The sequence below is a fragment of the Cetorhinus maximus genome, chromosome 16 (genome assembly GCF_964194155.1).
Source record: "Cetorhinus maximus chromosome 16, sCetMax3.hap1.1, whole genome shotgun sequence".
Taxonomy (NCBI): domain Eukaryota; kingdom Metazoa; phylum Chordata; class Chondrichthyes; order Lamniformes; family Cetorhinidae; genus Cetorhinus; species Cetorhinus maximus.
Window position 1 is genome coordinate 98,342,116 of NC_135894.1, and position 20,033 is coordinate 98,362,148.

A 20,033-nucleotide genomic window follows, 5' to 3' on the forward strand; every position below is an offset into this window, starting at 1 on the left:
GATGCATTTTGGGAGGACTAACACAACAAGGGAATACACAATGAATGGTAAGACCACAGGAAGTACAGAGAATCAGAGGGACCTTGATGTACATGTCCATAGATATCTGAAGGCAGCAGCACTGGTAGATAAGGTGGTTAAGAAAGCAAAAACAAAAATAGCTGGAAAAACTCAGCAGGTATGACAGCATCTGCGGAGAGGAATACAGTTAACGTTTCGAGTCCGAATGACTCTTCATCAGAACTAAGGAAAAATAGAAGAGAGGTGAAATATAAGCTGGTTTAAGGGGGGGCGGGGGGGTGGGGGTGGGGGGAGGGCGGTGGGACAGGTAGAGCTGGATAGAGGGCCAGTGCTAGGTGTAGATTGCCAAAAGATGTCATAGACAAAAGGACAAAAAGAGGTGTTGACTGTGGTAATATTAGCTGAGATATGTGCTAATGGTGACATTAAGGGTAGAAAGCAGGATGAGCAAGGTACAGATAGCCCTAGTGGGGGTGGGGTGGGGGGATGGGATCGAAATAGGCTAAAAGGTAGAGATAAAACAATGGATGGAAATACATTTTAAAATAATGGAAATAGGTGGGAAAAGAAAAATATATATAAATTATTGGAAAAAGGGGGATCAGAAAGGAGGTGGGGATGGAGGAGAGAGTTCATGATCTAAAGTTGTTGAATTCAATATTCAGTCCGGAAGGCTGTAAAGTGCCTAGTCGGAAGATGAGGTGCTGTTGCTCCAGTTTGCGTTGAGCTTCACTGCATATGGGATACTTACCTTTATTAACCGTGGCATAGAATATAAGAGCAGGGAGGTTACGTTGAAGGTTTATAAAACGCTAGTTAGGCCACAGCTGGAGTACTGTGTGCAGATCTGATGGTCACACTAGAGGAAGGATGTGATTGAACTGGAGAGGGTGCAGAAAAAATTCACCAGGATGTTGCCTGGGCTGGAGCGTTTCAGCTGTGTAAAGAGACTCAATAGGCTAGGGTTGCTTTCCTTAGAGCAGGGAAGACTGAGTGGGGACCTGACAGAGGTATAGAAAATTATGAGGGGTATAGATAGGGTAGATAGCAAGAAACTTTTCCTCTTAACGGAGGTGTCAATAACCAGGGGCAATAGACTTAAGGTAAGAGGCAGGAAGATTAGAGGGGATTTGAGGAAAATCTTTTTCACCCAGAGAGTGATTGGAATCTGGAACACACTGCCTGAGAGGGTGGTAGAGGTAGAGAATCCTCATAACATTTAAGAAGTATTTAGATGAGCATGTGAAACACCATAGCAGACAGGGCTACAGACCAAGTGCTGGAAAATGGGATTAGAATAGATGGGTGCTTGAGGGCCAGCACGGACATGATGGGTTGAAGGGCCTGTTTCTGTGCTGTATTACTCTATGATGATGACTTTGCTGCAGGAGTTCCTCAGGGCAGTGCCCTCGGCCCAACAATCTTCAGCTCCTCTATCAATGACTTTCCCTCCATCCTGTTGCCAGGAGTGAGAATGTTTGCTGATGATTTCACAATGTTCATTTCCATTTGAAATTCCTCAAGCAATGAAGCAGTCTCTGGTGCATACAGAAAGGCCTGGACAATGTTCAGGCTTGAACTGATAAGTGTTCTTTAACATTCATGGCACACCAGTGCCAGACCATGACCATCTTTAAAACGAGTTTTTCCAGGTAATTCTGTTTTTGTTTTGGATTTCCAGCATCCGCAGTAGTTTTTTGTTTTTATCTCTGTGTTTAATTGACTGCAACTCCTCTTCAAGAAATGCCTACCTTGGAGAAGTATTGCTCTGTTCTCCGACAGGATTTCCACCTGTCTCTTCTGCTTTGTTCACCTTCATTGCTTTCCATTTCTCTCCTGGTGTTTGACAAGGTGTTTACTAAAACCCGATTTCACAGCCATATTTATTATCTGTTCCTATCACTGATTGCTGATCCCTACAACCACCCCCCCCACCCTAAACTTCTCTCCCCCCACCCAACTCCCCCCCCCCGCCAACCTTAAACCAGCTTATATTTCACTCCTCTCCTAACTTTACTCAGTTCTGCCGCAGGGTCATGAGGACTCAAAACGTCAACTGTTTTCTTCTCCGCCGATGCTGCCAGACCTGCTGAGTTTTTCCAGGTAATTCGGTTTTTGTTTCAAAAAGAGTCTAACCATCTCCTCTTGATGTTTAATGGCATTAATGTGGCTGAATCTTCTACGATGAACATTCTGGGGGTCAGCACTGACCAGAAGCTTGACTTTATGCCCATATTAATTCTGTGCCTAGAAGTGCAGTTCAGAGGCTGGGAATTCCGCTGTAAGCAATTCACCTCCTGGCTTTCCAAAGCCGGTCCGGCAACTATGAAGCACAAGTCAGGAGTTTGATAGAATACCCACCATTTGCCTGGATGAGTGCAGCTCCAACAACACCTGAAATGCTCAAAATAGCCAGCAGCTCACCACCACCTTCCCAAGGACCAGTAACAGCTACATTGCATTAATGAATAAATAAATTAATTGAAGAAACTAAAAACAAATTTGAGGCTTGATATTTTTTGGCTTTCTTTATTGATGGCATAATGTTGTAAAATGACCACCCAGATTATGTATTACTGTAATTCAAATCATAGAAAGGTGCTACAAAGCAGAGTTTATTCTTGGGTCCACTGTTTCATACAAAATTAAATGGAATCTAAGCAAAGCAATGAATGGGATCGGTACAAGGCTGGAGCTGTTTTATGGTTACCATAGCAACCTCTCACTGTAACACGATTCAGTGTCGTTGTCACCATTATGATGGCGTCTGCTGGGCTGAATTCGGTGCTGTTTAATGCCAGAGAGAAGGGCTGGTACGCGCATATGCATTGGTGGTGGAGGCTGCGCATTTGGGAGAAATCAAAGAAATTTGACATTGCGCCGATGAAGGTGAATTTACAACTCATGTCCAACATGAGGTAGTTTCATCTCCCCCTCCCAAAAAAATGTTATCCCTCCCTCACGAGAAGGGTGTGTCTAATTAAGCTAATGTCCATTCCACAGGTTCTGGCTGTTTTTCTTGTGTGAGGGGGCACATGGTCATTCGTGGCCACAGAAACTGGATATTGGAGGAGATATTTGACTGTGGGAATCCTCATCTGATCCTCAGCTAGGCTGATATTTTCCTCATAGTTTTTCTGATCATTTACCCTTGCTTTGGCACAATTGGCAGATATCCTATTCACAAACTTAATCTGTGGTTTCTGCCAAAGCAAAGTTAAGGTGGCCAATCAGGAGGGCCCTCAAATGGATCCCAATCATTGGATTCATCAAATGCACAGAAAATGATTACATAATTTTATGTATTTAAAATCTGCAGAAAATACAGCTTATCCGATCACACCTTTATTAACAATGCCAAGATAAATGCGGCAGGTTTTAGAGTTGGTTACGGCAAGTGGACCAAACATCAGCTCTTTCGCCTGTTATATGTTACAGCCATCCAGAAAATGGCTAAGATCTTGGCCCTTGCAGTTATTCCTCCAGCCATACCTGCAAAAGAGAGGAACATTAGATGCGAAGGAACTGCAGCAATGATCTATGAGAAACTCAGCAAAACATTTTTATATTTCTCCTGGTCTTGAGGTCTTCTTTTCAAAGTTTTGTCCATCCTTTCTTGATGGTCTTGATCCTGGAATGGGGCGTGATTCCCATGATGCTGACAGGTCTCCGGCACTTCACTCAAGCAGTCATTCACTGGGCTGGATGTAATGCAGCGCGTCGTGGCGGGAAAGATGGCGGACTGGCCCGAGTAATTGCGGGACGGGCCGCCGGTCAGTCTCTGGCAGTGGAAAGCCTCTCGTGATTAAGTTGGAGGTGGGAACAGTCCCACGGGGGAATCTCACCTGCTCGTGGCATGTTGTCAAATAGGCTCATTATTGAGCCAATGAATGTCCATTATCTATCAGCACACAGTAATTTAGCAGTGTCTCGGGAACGACTTGTGAGTGGCACGACTTCCCCATGTCTCCAGAAGGCCACCAGGCAAATTTTCCCACGGCTTCCTGGGCGTTGGTCCCTCTTTCAATGGCATTTAGTGCCCAATCAGGGGACCCGGAATCAGGCAGGGGGCTGGCCGCTGTAAATCACCACCCCTGCCCATGCCTCCGAACCCCATGACTCCCAACCCTCCCTCATCACCTGCGGCCTGGATCCCCTGGCTAGGTGCAATACCAGCAGCAGCCACTTCTCCCAGTGGCGCTGCCGGCAATGGAGAGCTTCGGGTCTCAGTTTGGTTGGCAGCTCTCGGGGAGGTGGGATCTCCACCCTGAGGGTCCTAAATCCTGGGGAAGGCCCGACATTGGGCAGTGAAATGCCTGACAGCCACTTAATCAGCTCAGGCCTCCCCTCAGAAGTGACATGGTTTTCCCGCTGGTTCTCCAAGTGGCGGGCTGAGCCCACATCAGTTTTATAAATTCCACCCACTATGTGTGAACCAAAACAGTGCGTATGAAAGGTCAGGCTGCGGATGATGATGCTGAATACCCCAGCAACTGCTGGTGAAAAAGTCACCATCGACAGACCAGTTTACATCAGACATTTGAGAACCAGCACTAAATTGGGAAAGCCAATCGGATGAGCAGCATTGACTGTAATGCTGTAACTGGACCCGCATTTTGGATTGGTACAATGCTATCGTCCTATTTTCCAGATAAACTTCATCGCATCCTAATCTCTGCTGCCAATATCCTATTACATATACCAAGACCTTTCATATCACAGACATCTTCTGCTCGACATTATCTTCCATCCACCAACACCTCAAATTTAAAATTATTGCCCAGGATCTCAAGCGGCCCTATTTCTAGAACCATTGGGACACCTCCATTTCACTGACTGCCCAACGGTCAGCCTATTATTGGCACCTGTACCTTCAGCTCACTTGCCCACACACCCTGAATTCCCTATTCACATCCCATCCACATTCTATTCCCCATTCCTCCTTTCAGATCCCACTTCATGTCCATTTCTTTGTTGAACATTGTTGTTGCCCCTCCTAATATTCACATCTTTGTTTCTCATGCCTCTGTGAGACATTGCTGTGCTTTAAAATTAGTATATTGCTGCGTGTGTAGTGTGAGAAATGGATGTATTTTTAAAATATTTTTGGGAATATTGTGTTATTAGGTGGAAACGGCTGTGTGTGTGTTTGTGTGTGTGTTTGTGTGTGTGTGTGTGTGTGTATTTCAGTTAAGCTGGGCAGAGATAAATAGGAGACAGGTTGTCTGGGGGGGTATAAAACTTTAAAAGGGCAGAGGTGTTAGGGTTGAGGTGCCAGTGTATAGGTTACATCTAACATTGGCATTTCTGGATAAGCTGAGAGTTTGTTTGAATATCGAAGGGGAGTCAGAGATGCCAAGGGACATGTTTGCATCTTGCTGGAGTTCATGGCTAAATAGATATTGACCCAAAAGCAAAGACAAGATGGAAATATGAAATATTTTAAGTTTGGAAGGATTTGAGTCTCAAAGAGGTGTGAGAACAATGGAACATGAGATGAAAGGGAAAAAACAGTATTTTAGTGTTGGGCCATTTCAATCTGTAGCTGTGGAGCTGGAGCTATGAGGTGTAGCAGCCAAACCTATAGCTGGGGCTGTGGCTGACAGAGCATGCAGTTTGAATCAACTATCCAGCCAAGCCAGAGAAGTATTGGGCTGCAAAAAGCAGTTTTATTCTGAAGTTTGTATTTTCACGGCAGAGTGGAAGAGTTAAAGTCATGTGGTAGGCCTTTATTGAAGTTACAGCAGTTTGCCTTGGGTTACATTACTGGATTTTTTATAATTAAACATCTATAAGGAATTATTGCCTGGGAGGTGTTTACTTATGAGTCTGACCAAGTAGGGAGTCTTTTGGGGGGATTGCTTTGTAAGACTAAGTTTAACTGTGCAAATGTAATCTTATGTGCTAAAGTTTTCTTTAATTTTGTGAATAAAACCATTCCTTCTAATTTTTAAAATCCAAAAAGCGTTACTGGACTTCTTATTGCTGAGATTAGTATGGCCCTTTCTCATTTTCAGAATGGAAAAAAAATACAGTATGGCCCATAAGCCAAAATTGCCTCTGGGTTTTGGTTGCACAGCAATTAACATCAGCTGTGGTTATAACAGCGTTCCACAATCAATAATCCATCCCAAACTTCCCTTTGAGTGGAGCTGGGTTTTACTTCTTTTCCTGCTTCCTTTGTGGGGTGTGGGGAAAGCTCACTGGCTTCACCTTGTGAGGGTTTGGATGTGCTGTGCCTCTATTCCGTGACATTCAGACAATGTCCATTGAAGGCCAATCCTGACCAAGGGAAGCCTTCTTCCTTTTGCATTTCTCCTTATTTTGACATGAATCAACCGTAACAAGTAGAGCTATCAGGAACAGGCAACAAACTGAAAGCAATCACTTTCATCCATAGGGTCACATTTATGGTTAGGGTTAGAGTTAGTGTTAGCCATTGAACAGTGAAAGAGCTAATCAAGCCAGACATCAGACCTACAGTGTTTTCAGGATATCCAATAGGAAAAGGCGGATCCAATGCATTAAATCTGTGACACGTTTAGACAGTTCATAGACCAAGGCTACAGTTTTTGCAGATACCAGTCTATAGGCTTCCAACACTCCCAAATGCAACTGATGTTTAGAGACAGCTAGAAGCAAGGAAGTAAAACATTTTAACGTACCAGGCATTCATTCCTTGGGGATCTCTTACTACCCTTTTCGCACACTCAATGTCATCGTCGATGTTATTATTGAGAAAATCTACAAAGAAAAATGCAAAGAGGTATTAAAATCGATTCATTGAATGTTCATAAGTGAAGTGTGTACTGATGACCATGACCTAAGGCTTATGGTTTGGCGAAGATGGTCCTGTCTTTAAATAAATGTGGCTGGGCTGCAGATGCACAGGGTTCACTAAATACTTCATCTCTGGAAACATTTGTTTTCTCCGCTCTGCTCCACTTGTGCGCAACACTATTGCTGAGATATGAAGTTGCCGCATCAGAGAGAATTGGGTTGAGTTGTGGGAATCTCACCAGCAGCAGATTCAGTCTTGACCTTATGAGCAGAGTTTCACCATTTGTTTGTTACAACTTGTAAGTAAATTAGACAAACAATCACTCTATCACAAAAACTGGACCACACGTGGATTGCTATAATGCTCTTCTCCCATCCCCTGCCTGAAATAAACTTCACCTCAATCAAAACTGCTGATACCTTATAACATATCAATCCCACTTCTCTGTTCCACTCATTCATAACACTCATCATCGTTGGCCTACATTGGCTTCCAGTTCGCCAATGTCTCAAATTTAAAATTCTTATCCCTGTATTTAAATTCTTCCCTTTCTTTGTAATGGCCCTTTGCATCTCTTTAACCTCATCCAGTACTACGACCGAAATCCACCCCACCACCACCCCCACCACATTCCCTCTTCCCTCAGTGGTAATGGTTCGACATTTAGCCATCTTGATTTCGTAACATTCAAATTCGAGCTAGGACATTCAGGAATGAAATCAGAAAGCACTATTCCACACTAAAGGTAGTGGAAATCTAGGACTCTCTCCCCAAAAACAGGCTGTGATTGCTGGGCCAATTGAGATGTCCTTTAGGGAAGGAAACCTGCCGTCCTTACCTGCTCTGGCCTTCATGTGACTCCAGACCCACAGCAATGTGGTTGTCTCATGGACATCTGGGGATTTTTGCCAAAATTGGGAGAGATGTCTCATAGACTAAGATTTTGACATAATCATGCTCACCAAATCATACCTTACAGCCAATGTCCCTGACTCCTCCACCACCATCCCTGGGTATATCCTGTCCCACCAACAGACAGAATTACCAGCATGGCGTCACGGTGATATACAGTCAGGAGGAAGTGGCTCTTGGAGTTCTCAATATTGACTCCAGACTGTCTGAAATGTTATAGCATCATGTCAAAATGGGCTAGCGAACCTCCTACTGTTTACCACTTAACACCCTTCACAAACTTGAACTCATTCAAAACGCACTCCCATCCTTTTCTAATACACTCAAACACAACTCTTTGACCAAGCTTCTGGTCATCTGTCCCTATATCTCCTTATGTGCCTTATGTCACTTTATTGATCATACACTTGTTAAGCACCTTGGGACATTTTGTTATGTTGAATGCACTATATAAACCCTAGGAGAGAAAGGAAACTCTTCCTTTATTGATGTGTTGAATAACTCACCAGCACATCTCTTGTGACACCCGTTATGTGTCTTTGGGGTCTGACCATCATCGCACCACCAGTAACTGTTGATCTGAAACAGCCCATAGTCTGTTGATACAACGATTCCACCTCTCCTATTGCGTCCAATTGCATGTGTATCATAACTGCTTTCATATTGAACCAAACACACCCCTAAAATAAAGGAAAAGAAATTACACTGCAAACATGACTCACATATCCTTACCGATAAGCTCCATCATGGACAGCCTGGACTAGCATGGGTTTTGAAACTACTTCCTGTCACTTTTCCTCCTCTGGTCCTCTCCCATATTCTTCTCTCCACATTTGCAATTGCAATCTCCTCCTTCTTAAACTGAGAAATCTATGTCAGGAAATTGCTCAGTTTGAGAGGTCTTCACTTGTGCACTACAATTCCTGTGTGGTGTGGAATCCTTGTGTTGAGGGAGGTCTTTGAAATAGCAGTAATTTGAAACCTTCTTCCCCAGAAAGTTAATGAGGCTGGAGTTGGGGGTTGCAAGGAGTGGGGATGGGGATGGGGGGTTAGTGTTAGGGGGTGCGGGCGTAGCTTTTCAAGCTTCAAAATTAAAATTGATAGATTTCTCTTTGGCATAGAGGAGGATTCTCCCCTCGTTGGGTGGGATCAGTGGGTGGGCCTGGGAGAGGTCGAGTAACTCTCCACTGCCCACGATTGGGCCGTGGCCGTGATTTCGCGCCCGGCTGGTCAATTAACAGCCAGCCAGTGTGAAAAGTGCGCGGCAACCCTCAGCGCTGACTGGGGGAGGGGTGCGAGTGTGGGAGTATGCGCAAGTGCGTAGGTGTGCTCAGCGAGAGCTCCCTGAAGGCACAGAGCTAGCTCAGGGAACTGAAGACTTTTCACATTAAAAATAAAGTTTTCAAAAAAATGGAAAACATGTCCCCTCATGTGACTCTGACACAGGAGCAGGGACAGGTTGAGAATGAGTTCTAAAAATTTTTATTTTATATTTAATTATCATCCGAGACCTCATCCCGCCTGTGGATGAGGATTCCTCAAAAATCCAAAGGCCGCTTTGGCCTATTCACCCGCCATCCAACTGTAAGGTCGGATGGGCAGGGAGGAAATCTATTTAATTAATTAATTGATTAATCGGCTTAATTGCCCTTTTAATTGCCAGCGAGCGCGCTGCTGACCGAAATATCGTGCGAGTGCACGATGACGTCGGGACGTTTGCCCGAGTCACCGCACGTTATTTCATACTCGTGCCTGTCAGGCGCACGTCCACACGCTGAGCTGAAAATCCTGCCCATAGGAAAGATTTTCTAAGGCACGAAGCCAAAGGGGCAATGAGGAAGGGTGATTAAAAGCTTGAGTGGGAGAGTTGGATTTGAAGAAGGGTCTTAAAAGAGAAGATGGAGGTGAAGATCGGGGAAAGGAATTTCAAGGCGTGGGGTCAAAGCAGTGGAAGCTTTGTATCGGTAAAGGCAGGAGAGACGGCACAAAGTATTCCTGTCAGAGAGTTCAGGAGAATTGTAGGTTTGGCGGAGGCTGCAGAGATTGACAACAATGGGACCATTGAAGGAGTTAAGCAGCCGGATGAAAAGTTTAAATTTGAGATACAGGGGAACAACAAAAGGTGCAGAGAAGATTCTGGAAAGGGAGAGTGAGCAACTTGAAGTCCTGGTCTGTGCTAGAATCAACCACAAGGAAGTTGGGTTTGCAAAGCGTAGTGATTGTGGGTAAAACTTATCCTACTGCTTTTAGGGGTCACGTGATTGTACTGACCAATCCGCCCTTGGCGCGGCTAATCTTAGGGGCTGAGCTTTCTACTCGTGGATCTGGTTCAAGCCTGTAGCTTCTACAAGAGCTCTGTAAATAATGTTATCTTTTTCAAGCAAGAGCCCTGTCCGGTACATCAAGTTTATTACACAAAGAGAGATGGAGGAGCCTGTACTCAGATTTAAAAGAAGGAGATCTCGGGTAGTTCCCTCAAGACAACAACAATATTGTGTTCCGACCTAGTTTGGGGTGCTGAAGGCAATTATATAGTACCATCAGCGGAGTTCAGTTGAGCACAGCTCTATACTGGAATTGGGGAGACAGTTGTATAGTGGTACGTGTCATGTCACTGGGCTAGTAATCCAGGGGCCTGGGCTAATGCACTGGGGACATTGATTCAAATCCCACCGTGGCAGCTGGTAGAATTTAAATTCAGTTCACAAGTCTGGATTATAAAGCTCATCTCAGTAATGTTGAGCGTGACAGCTATCATCGATTGTTGTAAAAATCCATCTGATTCACCCATGTCCTTTAGGAAGAGACACAAGTCAGGAGTGTGATGGAATACTCTCCACTTGCCTGGATGAGTGCAGCTCCAACAACACTCAAGAAGCTTGACACCATCCAGGACAAAGCAGCCCGCTTGATTGAAACATTCCACAAACATTCACTCCCTCCACCCCCGACGCACAGTAGCAGCAGTGTGTATCATCTACAAGGTGCACTGCAGGACTATCCAAGGCTCCTTTCACAGCAGCTTCCAAACCCACAACCATTCCATCTAGAAGGACAAGGGCAGCAGATAGATGGGAACACCACGATCGGGAAGTACCCGTCCAAGCTACTCACCATCCTGACTTGGAAATATATCGCCGTTCCTTCATTGTTGCTGTTTCAAAAATCCTGGAACTCCCTCCCGAACAGCAGTGTGGAAGTACAGACACCACATAGACTGCAGGGCTTCAAGAAGGTAGCTCACCACCACCTTCCCAAAGGCAATTAGGGATGGGCAATAAATGCTGGCCCAGCCAGCGACACCCACATCCCATAAAATGTTTTTTAAAAATCTGCCATCCTTACCAGGTTTGCCCTCGATGTAATTCCAGACCCACAGCAATGTAGTTAATTCTTAACTGTCCTCTGAAATGGCCCAGTAAGCCAGTAAGGGCAATTAGGGATGGGCAACAAATGCTGGCTTTGCCAGCGACACCCAGATCCCATGAAATAATGAAGATCTGAAACCTCCTGCTCAGTCTGCCTCACCTCTACACCAAGCAGTAGGTTTCACAACAAAAGCCATGAAGAAAATTTACAAATGGTGCATTTAAAACAGAGTACGATGTAATGAAATCAGTACAACAGGGATAGCGTGATTAGAGGCCTTTGAGGTGATGATATTCAGCTGCAAAAAGCTAGTGTAGAAAACATAAGACTCACAGTTTGCCAGGCTGTAACCGTGGTACCCATCCAATCCTTTGCTTTGTAAAACACGAGCAAGTTTGCATTTCTGATAGGTGTAAGGACTTGCGCCTGCGAACAGAGCACTGAGAATTAAAAGGATCTTCATTTTGTTGGGAAGTACACAAGTGTAGTTTCAAATGGTTCTGCAGGAAAGATGCCTTGTGTTTCTCCTTTATTTTGGCAAAACTAGCTCCTGGATTAAAATTCTGGAACAGAAAAAAAGAAATCAATTGTTTAAGATCGGACCAAGATTACTAAGCTTCATGCTGATTTAAAGTGACGTGACGGAGGGACAAGTGGCGAAGAGGATTAACTTCCTCAACTGTGAATGTGGGCTTTGATTGTTGGTAACTGATCTCGGGAACAATCCGGAAATAACATGATCGAAATTGCTAGATGTTGAACACAATTTTATAACATTGGGTGGATGTTGAGAATTCTAGACAATTCATTCTATAAAGATTGGTTAATCCTACAGCAGTGGGCGAGAGAAATGTAAATTAATGCTCTCCCAATCAAGAACCACATCTTTCACTGCTCCCTGAGAAGATAAATCTGGGCCTTCTCCGTGAACTATTGCATAGCTGGGGGGGAAGCAGAATTGAAGTGATTCAACAAATGAATTTTTGAAACATTTTTTTTTATTCTTTCCGCTGGCTAGGCCAGAAATTATTGCCTATCTCTAATTGCCCCTTGAGAAGGTGGTGGTGAGCTGCCTTCTCGAACCACTGCCGACCATGTGGTGTGGCTATATCCCACAGTGCTGCTAGGAAGGGAGTTCCAGGATTTTGACCCAAGGACACTGAAGGAACGGTGATATATTTCCATTTCAGGATGGTGTGTGGCTTGGAGGGGAACATCCAGGTGGTGGTGTTCCCATGCATCTGCTGTCCTTATCCTTCTAGATCACAGAGGTCGAGGGTTTGGAAGGTGTTGCCAAAGGAGCCTTGGTGAGTTGTTGGAGTGCACCTTGTGGATGGTACACACTGTGTGTCAGTGGTGGATAGAGTGAATGTTGAAGGTGGCGGATGAGGCACTAGTCAAGCAGGCTGCTTGTCCTGGATGGTGTCCAGCTTCTGAGAGGAGTCGGAATGCACTCCCTAACAGGGTGTTCAAAGCAGCCTCAATAGTAAATTTACTGTGGGAACTGGACATATATTTGCAAAGGAAACTTGCATACCGGGATGTGGGATTAATTAAATAGCCCTTTCAAAGTGTTGGCACGTGCACAATGGGCTGAATGGCTGCCTTCTGTGCTGTATGATTCTATAGTGAAACACTGGGAGAGTCACTGAGATGAGGGATGAGCTGAATCCATTAAATTTAAATATAGATTAGATAATATTGAGAGGACAGCGTTAAAGTCTTAACTGTAAGGATTAAAACATTTCAATAAATTCTGGTCATCCTGCCCTGATTCACTCACCTATTGGCACAATTTTTAGAACAGGTGCGCAGGTTGATTCACTGTCCTGTCGAGTTGACACTGAATCCCTCAACCTGAATCTAATTCTGTTTGGAGCAACAACTTTATATCTCAGTGCTCACGTAGCACAACATTGAAACAAAGTACAGAAAACAAATATTCCCAGACATTAACGCTTCAGTGGTTACTGGAAACTAGGTGCAAGAGAAGATTTGGATCCCAGTCACATTTTTTAAAATAAATTGATCGTGCAATCTTTGCCAAACCTTTTAGAGCCCTCGTCTATTTTGAAATGCACCTCACGCCATAACATAACTAACACCTGGAAAGCAGTGGGGAGTTTTTTGGGAGAGTTTTGTGAAGGGACAAGCCACCTGAACTGGGAGGTGTCAGCTGTGGTCAGTGGTGCTTCTGAATTAGAAGGTTGCCTCACACTAAAAGCAATCAAGAATGATGGAATAAACGTATCAATTAGCTATGGGATTTTCCAGATTAACAATAAGGTGAAGTGTAATGACACTCTCAAGTTCTCCTCCAATCTTCGTCAGGTCAGCAATTGCTCTAAGTCAACCAATATAACATCAATATCAGTTATGCCCTTTCATTATATATTAGCCATGGCTCAGAGAGCTGTGTGTCAGGGAGCAGTGGGTTCAAGTCCCAATTCAGAGCTCGGAGCACAAATTTTTTTCAGACCTTTAATACATTTTTTAAAGTTCAACCGATCTCCCTGAGGCAGCACTTTCCCCCATGGAGCGTGCAGAACTTCCGGGCGGACGCCACGCTGGGCAGGCCTTAATTGACCCGCCTACGTCAAATGGAGGCGTGCCCCCGACTGGGGGCGCCGATCGGGAACCCGCCCAATCACACCCACTCCCACACAGCACCCCACAATGGCGGGGGGTGGAAATGCTGCTCATATCTTACCTGTGACCTCTTGTCATATCATTCCTATTTTGGTTATTGATTTGCAGATAAGGAAAGGTCATTCGTGTGGTGTAATGAGTTAATAGATTGTTATGGTTCTGAGTGATGTTGACCATGATATAACAGTGACATCAGCAGTCATCCTTTCTCGGGAGAGAGGATGGAAAATTCTGTACGCATGGGAACTCACCGACTCTATAACCTAGCATTCAGAGTGTTAATAAACCAGTTTAAAGCAAGTACCTGAGTAAGACCACAGTCTCTCTAGATAAGATAGGCCAGAAACCACCAACCATGCCAGCACTATATGAAGCATGGTAGCAGTGCTGGTGACACCAATTTAACAAAGGGTTGGCGCCATCAATGGGACTATGGCAAGAGAGTGCAGGAAAACTTGGCATCAAAATGAACCTACAAACCTACCTAAGATGAAGACAATCTGCAAAGTGGTAACAATATCGGTATCTGGTAAGCAGTCACCGCACATACCCTGCCCATTAGAAAATCTCAAGGGCCCAGGGAGAGGCAAAAAGATGGAGTCATCGAAGAAACCCTTTCTCCAGTATTTAGCAACATCAGGCCTTCATGCTAAAGAGCAGAAGCACCAGGTTAGTTCATTCCTTTACATTGTAGGGCAGGTAGCCAATGATGTCTCCTTCGGACAGGAGTGGAAGAGACTCCTGCAAACCTTGACATCATCCTCAAAGCCTTCGACACATATTTTAGCGCAAAGAAACCACATGATTGAGCGAGGACGCTTAAACCGAAGATCTCAACAAGCAGGGGAATCAGTCAAATCATTTCTTACTGACATACCACCTATTGCAGATATTGGGGAATGGACAGATCAACTTATTTGTGATCGCATCGTTGTCGGGGTCCATGATGAAAAGATCTCAGGTTTTTTCGGATCAAGGACGACCTCACTCTGAGTCAAGTGGTTCAATACACGAGGCAGGTCCCTCAGAGATATATTGGGTTATAATCTGTCGAGATATTGAGGCTCCAGATGTCTCCGTTAACTGGGTAGGCCCAAGGCTGGCAGCCCACCCACTCAAAAGCCTGCCAAAATGTGTAAAAGGGCGGGAAACCCACTGCAGCCATTTTGAGATGCTTCTGCTGTGGTGCAAAGAAGCAGCAAAGATGCCAAGGGTGCCCAACAGGGGGTGCAGATTATTTCCAGGGCAGGAAGGCTGGGCATTTCAAGAACTTCTGTAAATCCAATCGCTTTAATTTGAGGGAGAAGACAAGAGAATAATTATCCAAAAATTGGAAATAATGACAGAGATGAAATTACAGAGTTTCAGAGATTACTTAAGGGAAGTAATTGTCTTAAAGGCTTTGGCTCCATCTTTAACATTGACACTGAAGTTGGCATTAACATACTGGCTGGTCATCTGACTGGCTTCAGCCGATACCCCTTCTTCCATCAGATATGAAGTTGCAAGGCCCAGGTGGTAGAAACCTTCCAATAGAAGGCAGGCTAATTGGCCCTCTTCGTTACGAGGGCGACAGATTGCTGATTCTCTCTATGTTGATCACAATCAGCACACGTTCTTATTGAGTGGAGACGTTGGGGTACTACTGGGTATTCTGGAAAAAACAGATGATGACCTGCATTTAGACAACTCGATGCCTTTCACGAAGAATTTCCAAAGCTTTATGTAGAACCAATGGATTTTCAGCCTATAGCAGTTGGTGAGGTTTATTCATTGAGCAGTGGTTCCTTCTGCAGCACAAATAAACTACCCACTAGATCCTGGGTGGAGACTGAGGTTTTGGATCAGTCAGTTCTTTACGAAGCTAGGCCAGAGGTTTCAGACACAGATGGCATTGTGGCGGACAGTGGCCACCTGCAAGAAAGACCTTTTGGACCTGGGTTGGGTCTTTCCAGAAGAATGTAATGAAAATGAAGCCTCTATATCAATGCGTGATCTATTGGAGGCTGAGATTCGAGAGATGGTACCTTATTCGAATCTGCAGCTGAACCAAATGAAGTTACTGTTGTTTGTTTTTGAGGGGTCAGCTGTGTTTAATGTGTCTGAGCAGCATGCAGACCTTTATCCCTCTGAACTGACTAGTGCAATGCCTTAGGCACTGATTAACCATGAAGAGCTGTCCAGGGAGATTAAAATGTTTGAGTCCATGCCTGAGTCCATAGGGAATCTCACCACCAGAGTGTTAATAGTGCAGAGTGTGGCAATGTTACCACTGCCTACAGAAAGTTAAGGTCCTCTCTGTCTGTCTTCGGGAAATCATCTCTTTTTCATTTCCTGCAACGCTTACATGAATTTTGTCATTTTTCTTCCTATTGTCCGGAATCCTTAGAACCTCAGATCTTCCATTCCTTTCTCATCCTCAATGCAGCAGTGAATGTTACGGCCATGTGAGTCTTCAATGGAGTTGGAACCCTTTGTCTTCTCAGGCCTTTCCCCAATGTGTTTCGAGGGAGCAGGAGAATCCTGAGATCTCCAATTGCTTCTCTTCTCGTTCAATAATTCTCTGTTGGATCAGTCTTCTTAGAGAAGGATTCATGGCCCTCACACTTCAGCAGACCTGCAGCATGCAGCCCAATAACCAGCAGCCCGGGAAAGCTGCTGCCCCATTTCACTGGTGTTGATTATTTTTTCTTTATTCTTTCATGGGATGTGGGCATTGCTAGCAAGGCCAGTGTTTGTTACCCGTCCGTAACTGCCCTAGAGCTGAGTAGCTTGGTGGGGCATTTCAGCAGCCACATTGCTGTGGGTCTGAGGTCACATGTAGGCCAGACCAGGTAAGGACTGCAGATTTCCTTCCTTAAAGGGCATTAGTGAATCAGATGGGCCTTGACGACAATTGATAATGGTTGCCATGGTCACCATCACTGAGACTAGCTTTCTATTCCAGATTTATCAACTGAATTTAAATTCCACCAGCTGCCATGGTGGGATTTGAACCACGTCCCCAGAGCATTAGTCTGGGCCTCTGGATTACTAGTCCAGTGAGATTACCGCCGCGTCACTGTCTCCTCACTTTCCTCAAAGGAAAAGAAGAATGTCCACATGTTGCCAAAGAGCCAAAAAGACGGTGGGAGACTGAACCCTTCATAACAGTGACTTGGGCACAGTAGCAGTTGGGTTGAAGCGATAGCAATAAAAGGAAGTCACAAAAATTTTCTTATTAATTCATTCACAGGACATGGGCTTTGCTGGCTGGGCCAGCATATATTGCCCATCCCAAGTTGCATTTGAGAAGGTGGTGGTGAGCTGCCTTCTTGAACCGCTGCAGTCCATGTGGTGTAGGTACACCCACAGTGCTGTTAGGAAGGGAGTTTCAGGATTTTGACTCAGCAACAGTGAAGGAACGATGATATATTTCCAAGTCAGGATGGTGAGTGGCTAGGAGGGGAATTTCCAGGTGGTGGTGTTCCCACCATCAGCTGCCCTTGTCCTTCTAGACGGTAGTGGTTGTGGGTTGAGAAGTATGAGAAATGGTTCCGTCTATCAAAAAACAAGACTCTGCCTGGCTGAGTACTTCAAACACTGACTCATTCCTTCATAATATCTCTTTATCAATTTCATTCCGACCATGTTTAAGACCCTGGGTGCAAGTTTTGCTTAATTTATTGGAGTAAATAGGCCAGTACTTTCCAAGTGTGCATTGGCTGGTCCACAAGTCATCAAAATGGGACCCAGTGATCTGGTCTGTGGGGGAAGTGAGGAATCGTAGACCAGAAGCCCAGATTTATCCGCATGTTGCCAAGGCTTTAAGGATCACATTATAAAGAGGTGTTGAAGAAACTAGGCTTATTTCTGTAAAATATAGAAGGTTAAGGGGTAATTTAAAGGAGATTTTGGGAATTTGAAAGGAATTGATAGGGGAGATAAAGGGAAACTTTTTCAGCATGAGGGGAGCTTTTTCATCCGTTCATGGGATGTGGGCACCACTGACAATGCCGGCATTTATGACAGATTCCTAATTGCCCTTGAGAATTTGATGGTAAGCCACCTTCTTGACCCGTTGTATCACAGTTATAATAAGTATATTGTTACACCTTTGTATTAGGTTCAGAAACCTGTGGTTTTGTAATCTGAGGCACTGGTGTAAACACTGCCTGTTGTACGACCAGGAAATCTTTGGATTAGCAAAGCCTGTCTTCCCAAAAGGGAAAAATATGACCGAGAATTTAATGATTTTATTTCGAAACCGATTTCTGGGACATTTGTTTTTCTCTGTTGCTTGTCTGTGGCCTTGGTCATATCGTTCCTATTTTGAAAAAAAACTCTACAGACTCCAACTGGTTATTTACCAGCAGGTATGTAAAAGGTCATTTAGTATATCAAAACACCACCCTCTGGCAGGCAGAGTACTTCAAACACTGACTCATTCCTTCACAATTTCCCATTACCAATTTAATTCTGACTATTTAGGTCACTAGGTGCAAGTTTTATTGGAGTAAATAGGCCTGGCTTTTCTAGATGCTATTTGAAAGCCCACTAGTTTGCACAATGGGACTCTGTGAGCGGGTATGTGATGGTGGCAAGGACTCGTAGACCATAACCTCAGATTTATCAGAATGTTGCCAAGGCTCCATGTGGCGCAGATACAGCTCACCGTGCTCCTACTGAGAGAGTTGACCGAGGATTTTGACCCAACAACAATTAAATTATGGCAATGTAAATCAGGATGGTGTGTGAATTTGAGGTTAATTTTGTGATGGTGTTCCCATGCACTTGCTACCCTTGCCCTTCTAGGGGGCAGAAGTCATGGGTTTAGGATGTGTTGTCAAAGGCGTATTGGTGAGTTGTTGCAGTCCATATTGTAGATAGATATACTGCCGAGTATGTTGTTAATAAACTTTATGTTTCCACCCAAGAAGTGCCTGCAGATCAACTTTATCATTAATAGTAGCAACTCAGCCACCCTTACAACAGGAGGCCTCTTACTCATGGAACATCACACTGAATGATGCAGCACTGAAACTGAGGTACCATATGCTGATGGAAAGGAAACCTCCTCTGATAGCCCCAGACACTGACCACCATAACAGCCAGGACAGGCAGCTCAGCAGGAGATGTACACTGTCTGTACCATCCAGAGAGCCTCGATGGTGCAGGCTCTGGCAATCGGAGGTGCAGGAGGCGACCTAGGTGCCGAGCCCCAGACTGATGACAAGCCTTGATTGGAGAGGTGGCCGAAATACTAGAAACACTGATGGGACACAGGATATATGTTCTGACCTGCACCCCAACACCTTATCCCTGAGTTCCGGTGCCCAGAGCCAGGGCAAGAGGGGAGAGCACAGAGCCTGGAGTTAGATTCAGCTCCTGGTCACTCTCGGGAAAGCAGGGAGGGCCAAATAAACCTGTCGGTGGAGGATAATCAGCTGCTAATGCCATCGGGGGTGTACCTCCCAGGGCACTTCTGGGGACAGCTTTTCCTCTGCCCCTTTGCCAATGGTACAGATTCTTTCAAGAGCTGTGGTAATGAATGGGTATCCTGCCACTATGCAGGCAAATCCCACCATGGCCTCAGGCGACCAGAGGATGGCACCAAAGTCATCCCAGGAAAAAGGGCATAAGGATCAGCAGGCAGTGCCCCCACAGCTGGCAGTGAGGGGGCAGTATCATCCTGCCGCTCCCAATCTGTACTTTGAAAGATTCAAGAAAATCATACATTAGTCACACATGAAGGCCTAACTTATTTGTGCAATTTTACCATTATTCTGAATTATTGTGTACATAAATGTTTGTTCTTTTTAAATGATCCTCCGGCTGCATTATCCCTGTGTGTTGGCTTGGATATGGATTTCCTTGATGAGCCTGTGAGTTTGTGATTATATGGGTCCCTCTGTTTGACATTATTTGGCTGACTCACATTTCCCCCACATGTTCAGGTCAGGGAGCTGTGTGAGAAGGCTTCAAGGGACAGGAAAGTGCTATTTAGATGGAGACACTCAGGTACTGGAATCTCCTGGGTATCAGGGCTTCCCTTGTCTCCTGGGCATCTGCACCCTCCCATGGCCTGCCTTGCACAGCTTCCCACACCCTGCAGATTACTTTTTGCCTTCAGGAAAATCGACACATCATCCTGTCTCTCCAATAGCTAGGACTGAGGCTGAAGTGTGAATTTATGCTAAATATTGTTCAACCCTGACTGTGGCTCTATTTCACAGTTGGCATTCTCATATACGCTCTAAGATGAGGATTGGAATATCAGCTGCAATATTAGGTTGTTTTTTTTTATTCGTTCATGGGATGT

General features: G+C 44.8%; 1 protein-coding gene across 1 annotated transcript; it reads right to left on the reverse strand.

Moving 5' to 3' along the window:
- Window positions 1-2,534: 2,534 nt before the first annotated feature.
- Window positions 2,535-13,007, reverse strand: LOC144691847 (lysozyme C-1-like). Its single transcript, XM_078560402.1, has 5 exons — window positions 12,867-13,007; window positions 11,417-11,646; window positions 8,221-8,394; window positions 6,687-6,765; window positions 2,535-3,513 (listed from the first exon to the last, which is right to left on the reverse strand). Exons 2-5 carry the CDS (start codon window positions 11,544-11,546, stop codon window positions 3,447-3,449), a joined length of 450 nt encoding a protein of 149 aa, XP_078416528.1. The 5' UTR covers window positions 11,547-11,646; window positions 12,867-13,007; the 3' UTR covers window positions 2,535-3,446.
- Window positions 13,008-20,033: the final 7,026 nt, after the last annotated feature.

Bases quoted from the DNA above. Each gene is read 5' to 3' on its own strand.
- LOC144691847 (XM_078560402.1), bottom strand. From the start codon at position 11,546: ATGAAGATCCTTTTAATTCTCAGTGCTCTGTTCGCAGGCGCAAGTCCT. The intron at 6,766-8,220 runs GTGAGTTATTCA...TTTTCTTTGTAG, and splicing joins GTGTCACAAGAGATGTGCTG to ATTTTCTCAATAATAACATC. The intron at 3,514-6,686 runs GTACGTTAAAAT...TCTCTTTTGCAG, and splicing joins CCCCAAGGAATGAATGCCTG to GTATGGCTGGAGGAATAACT.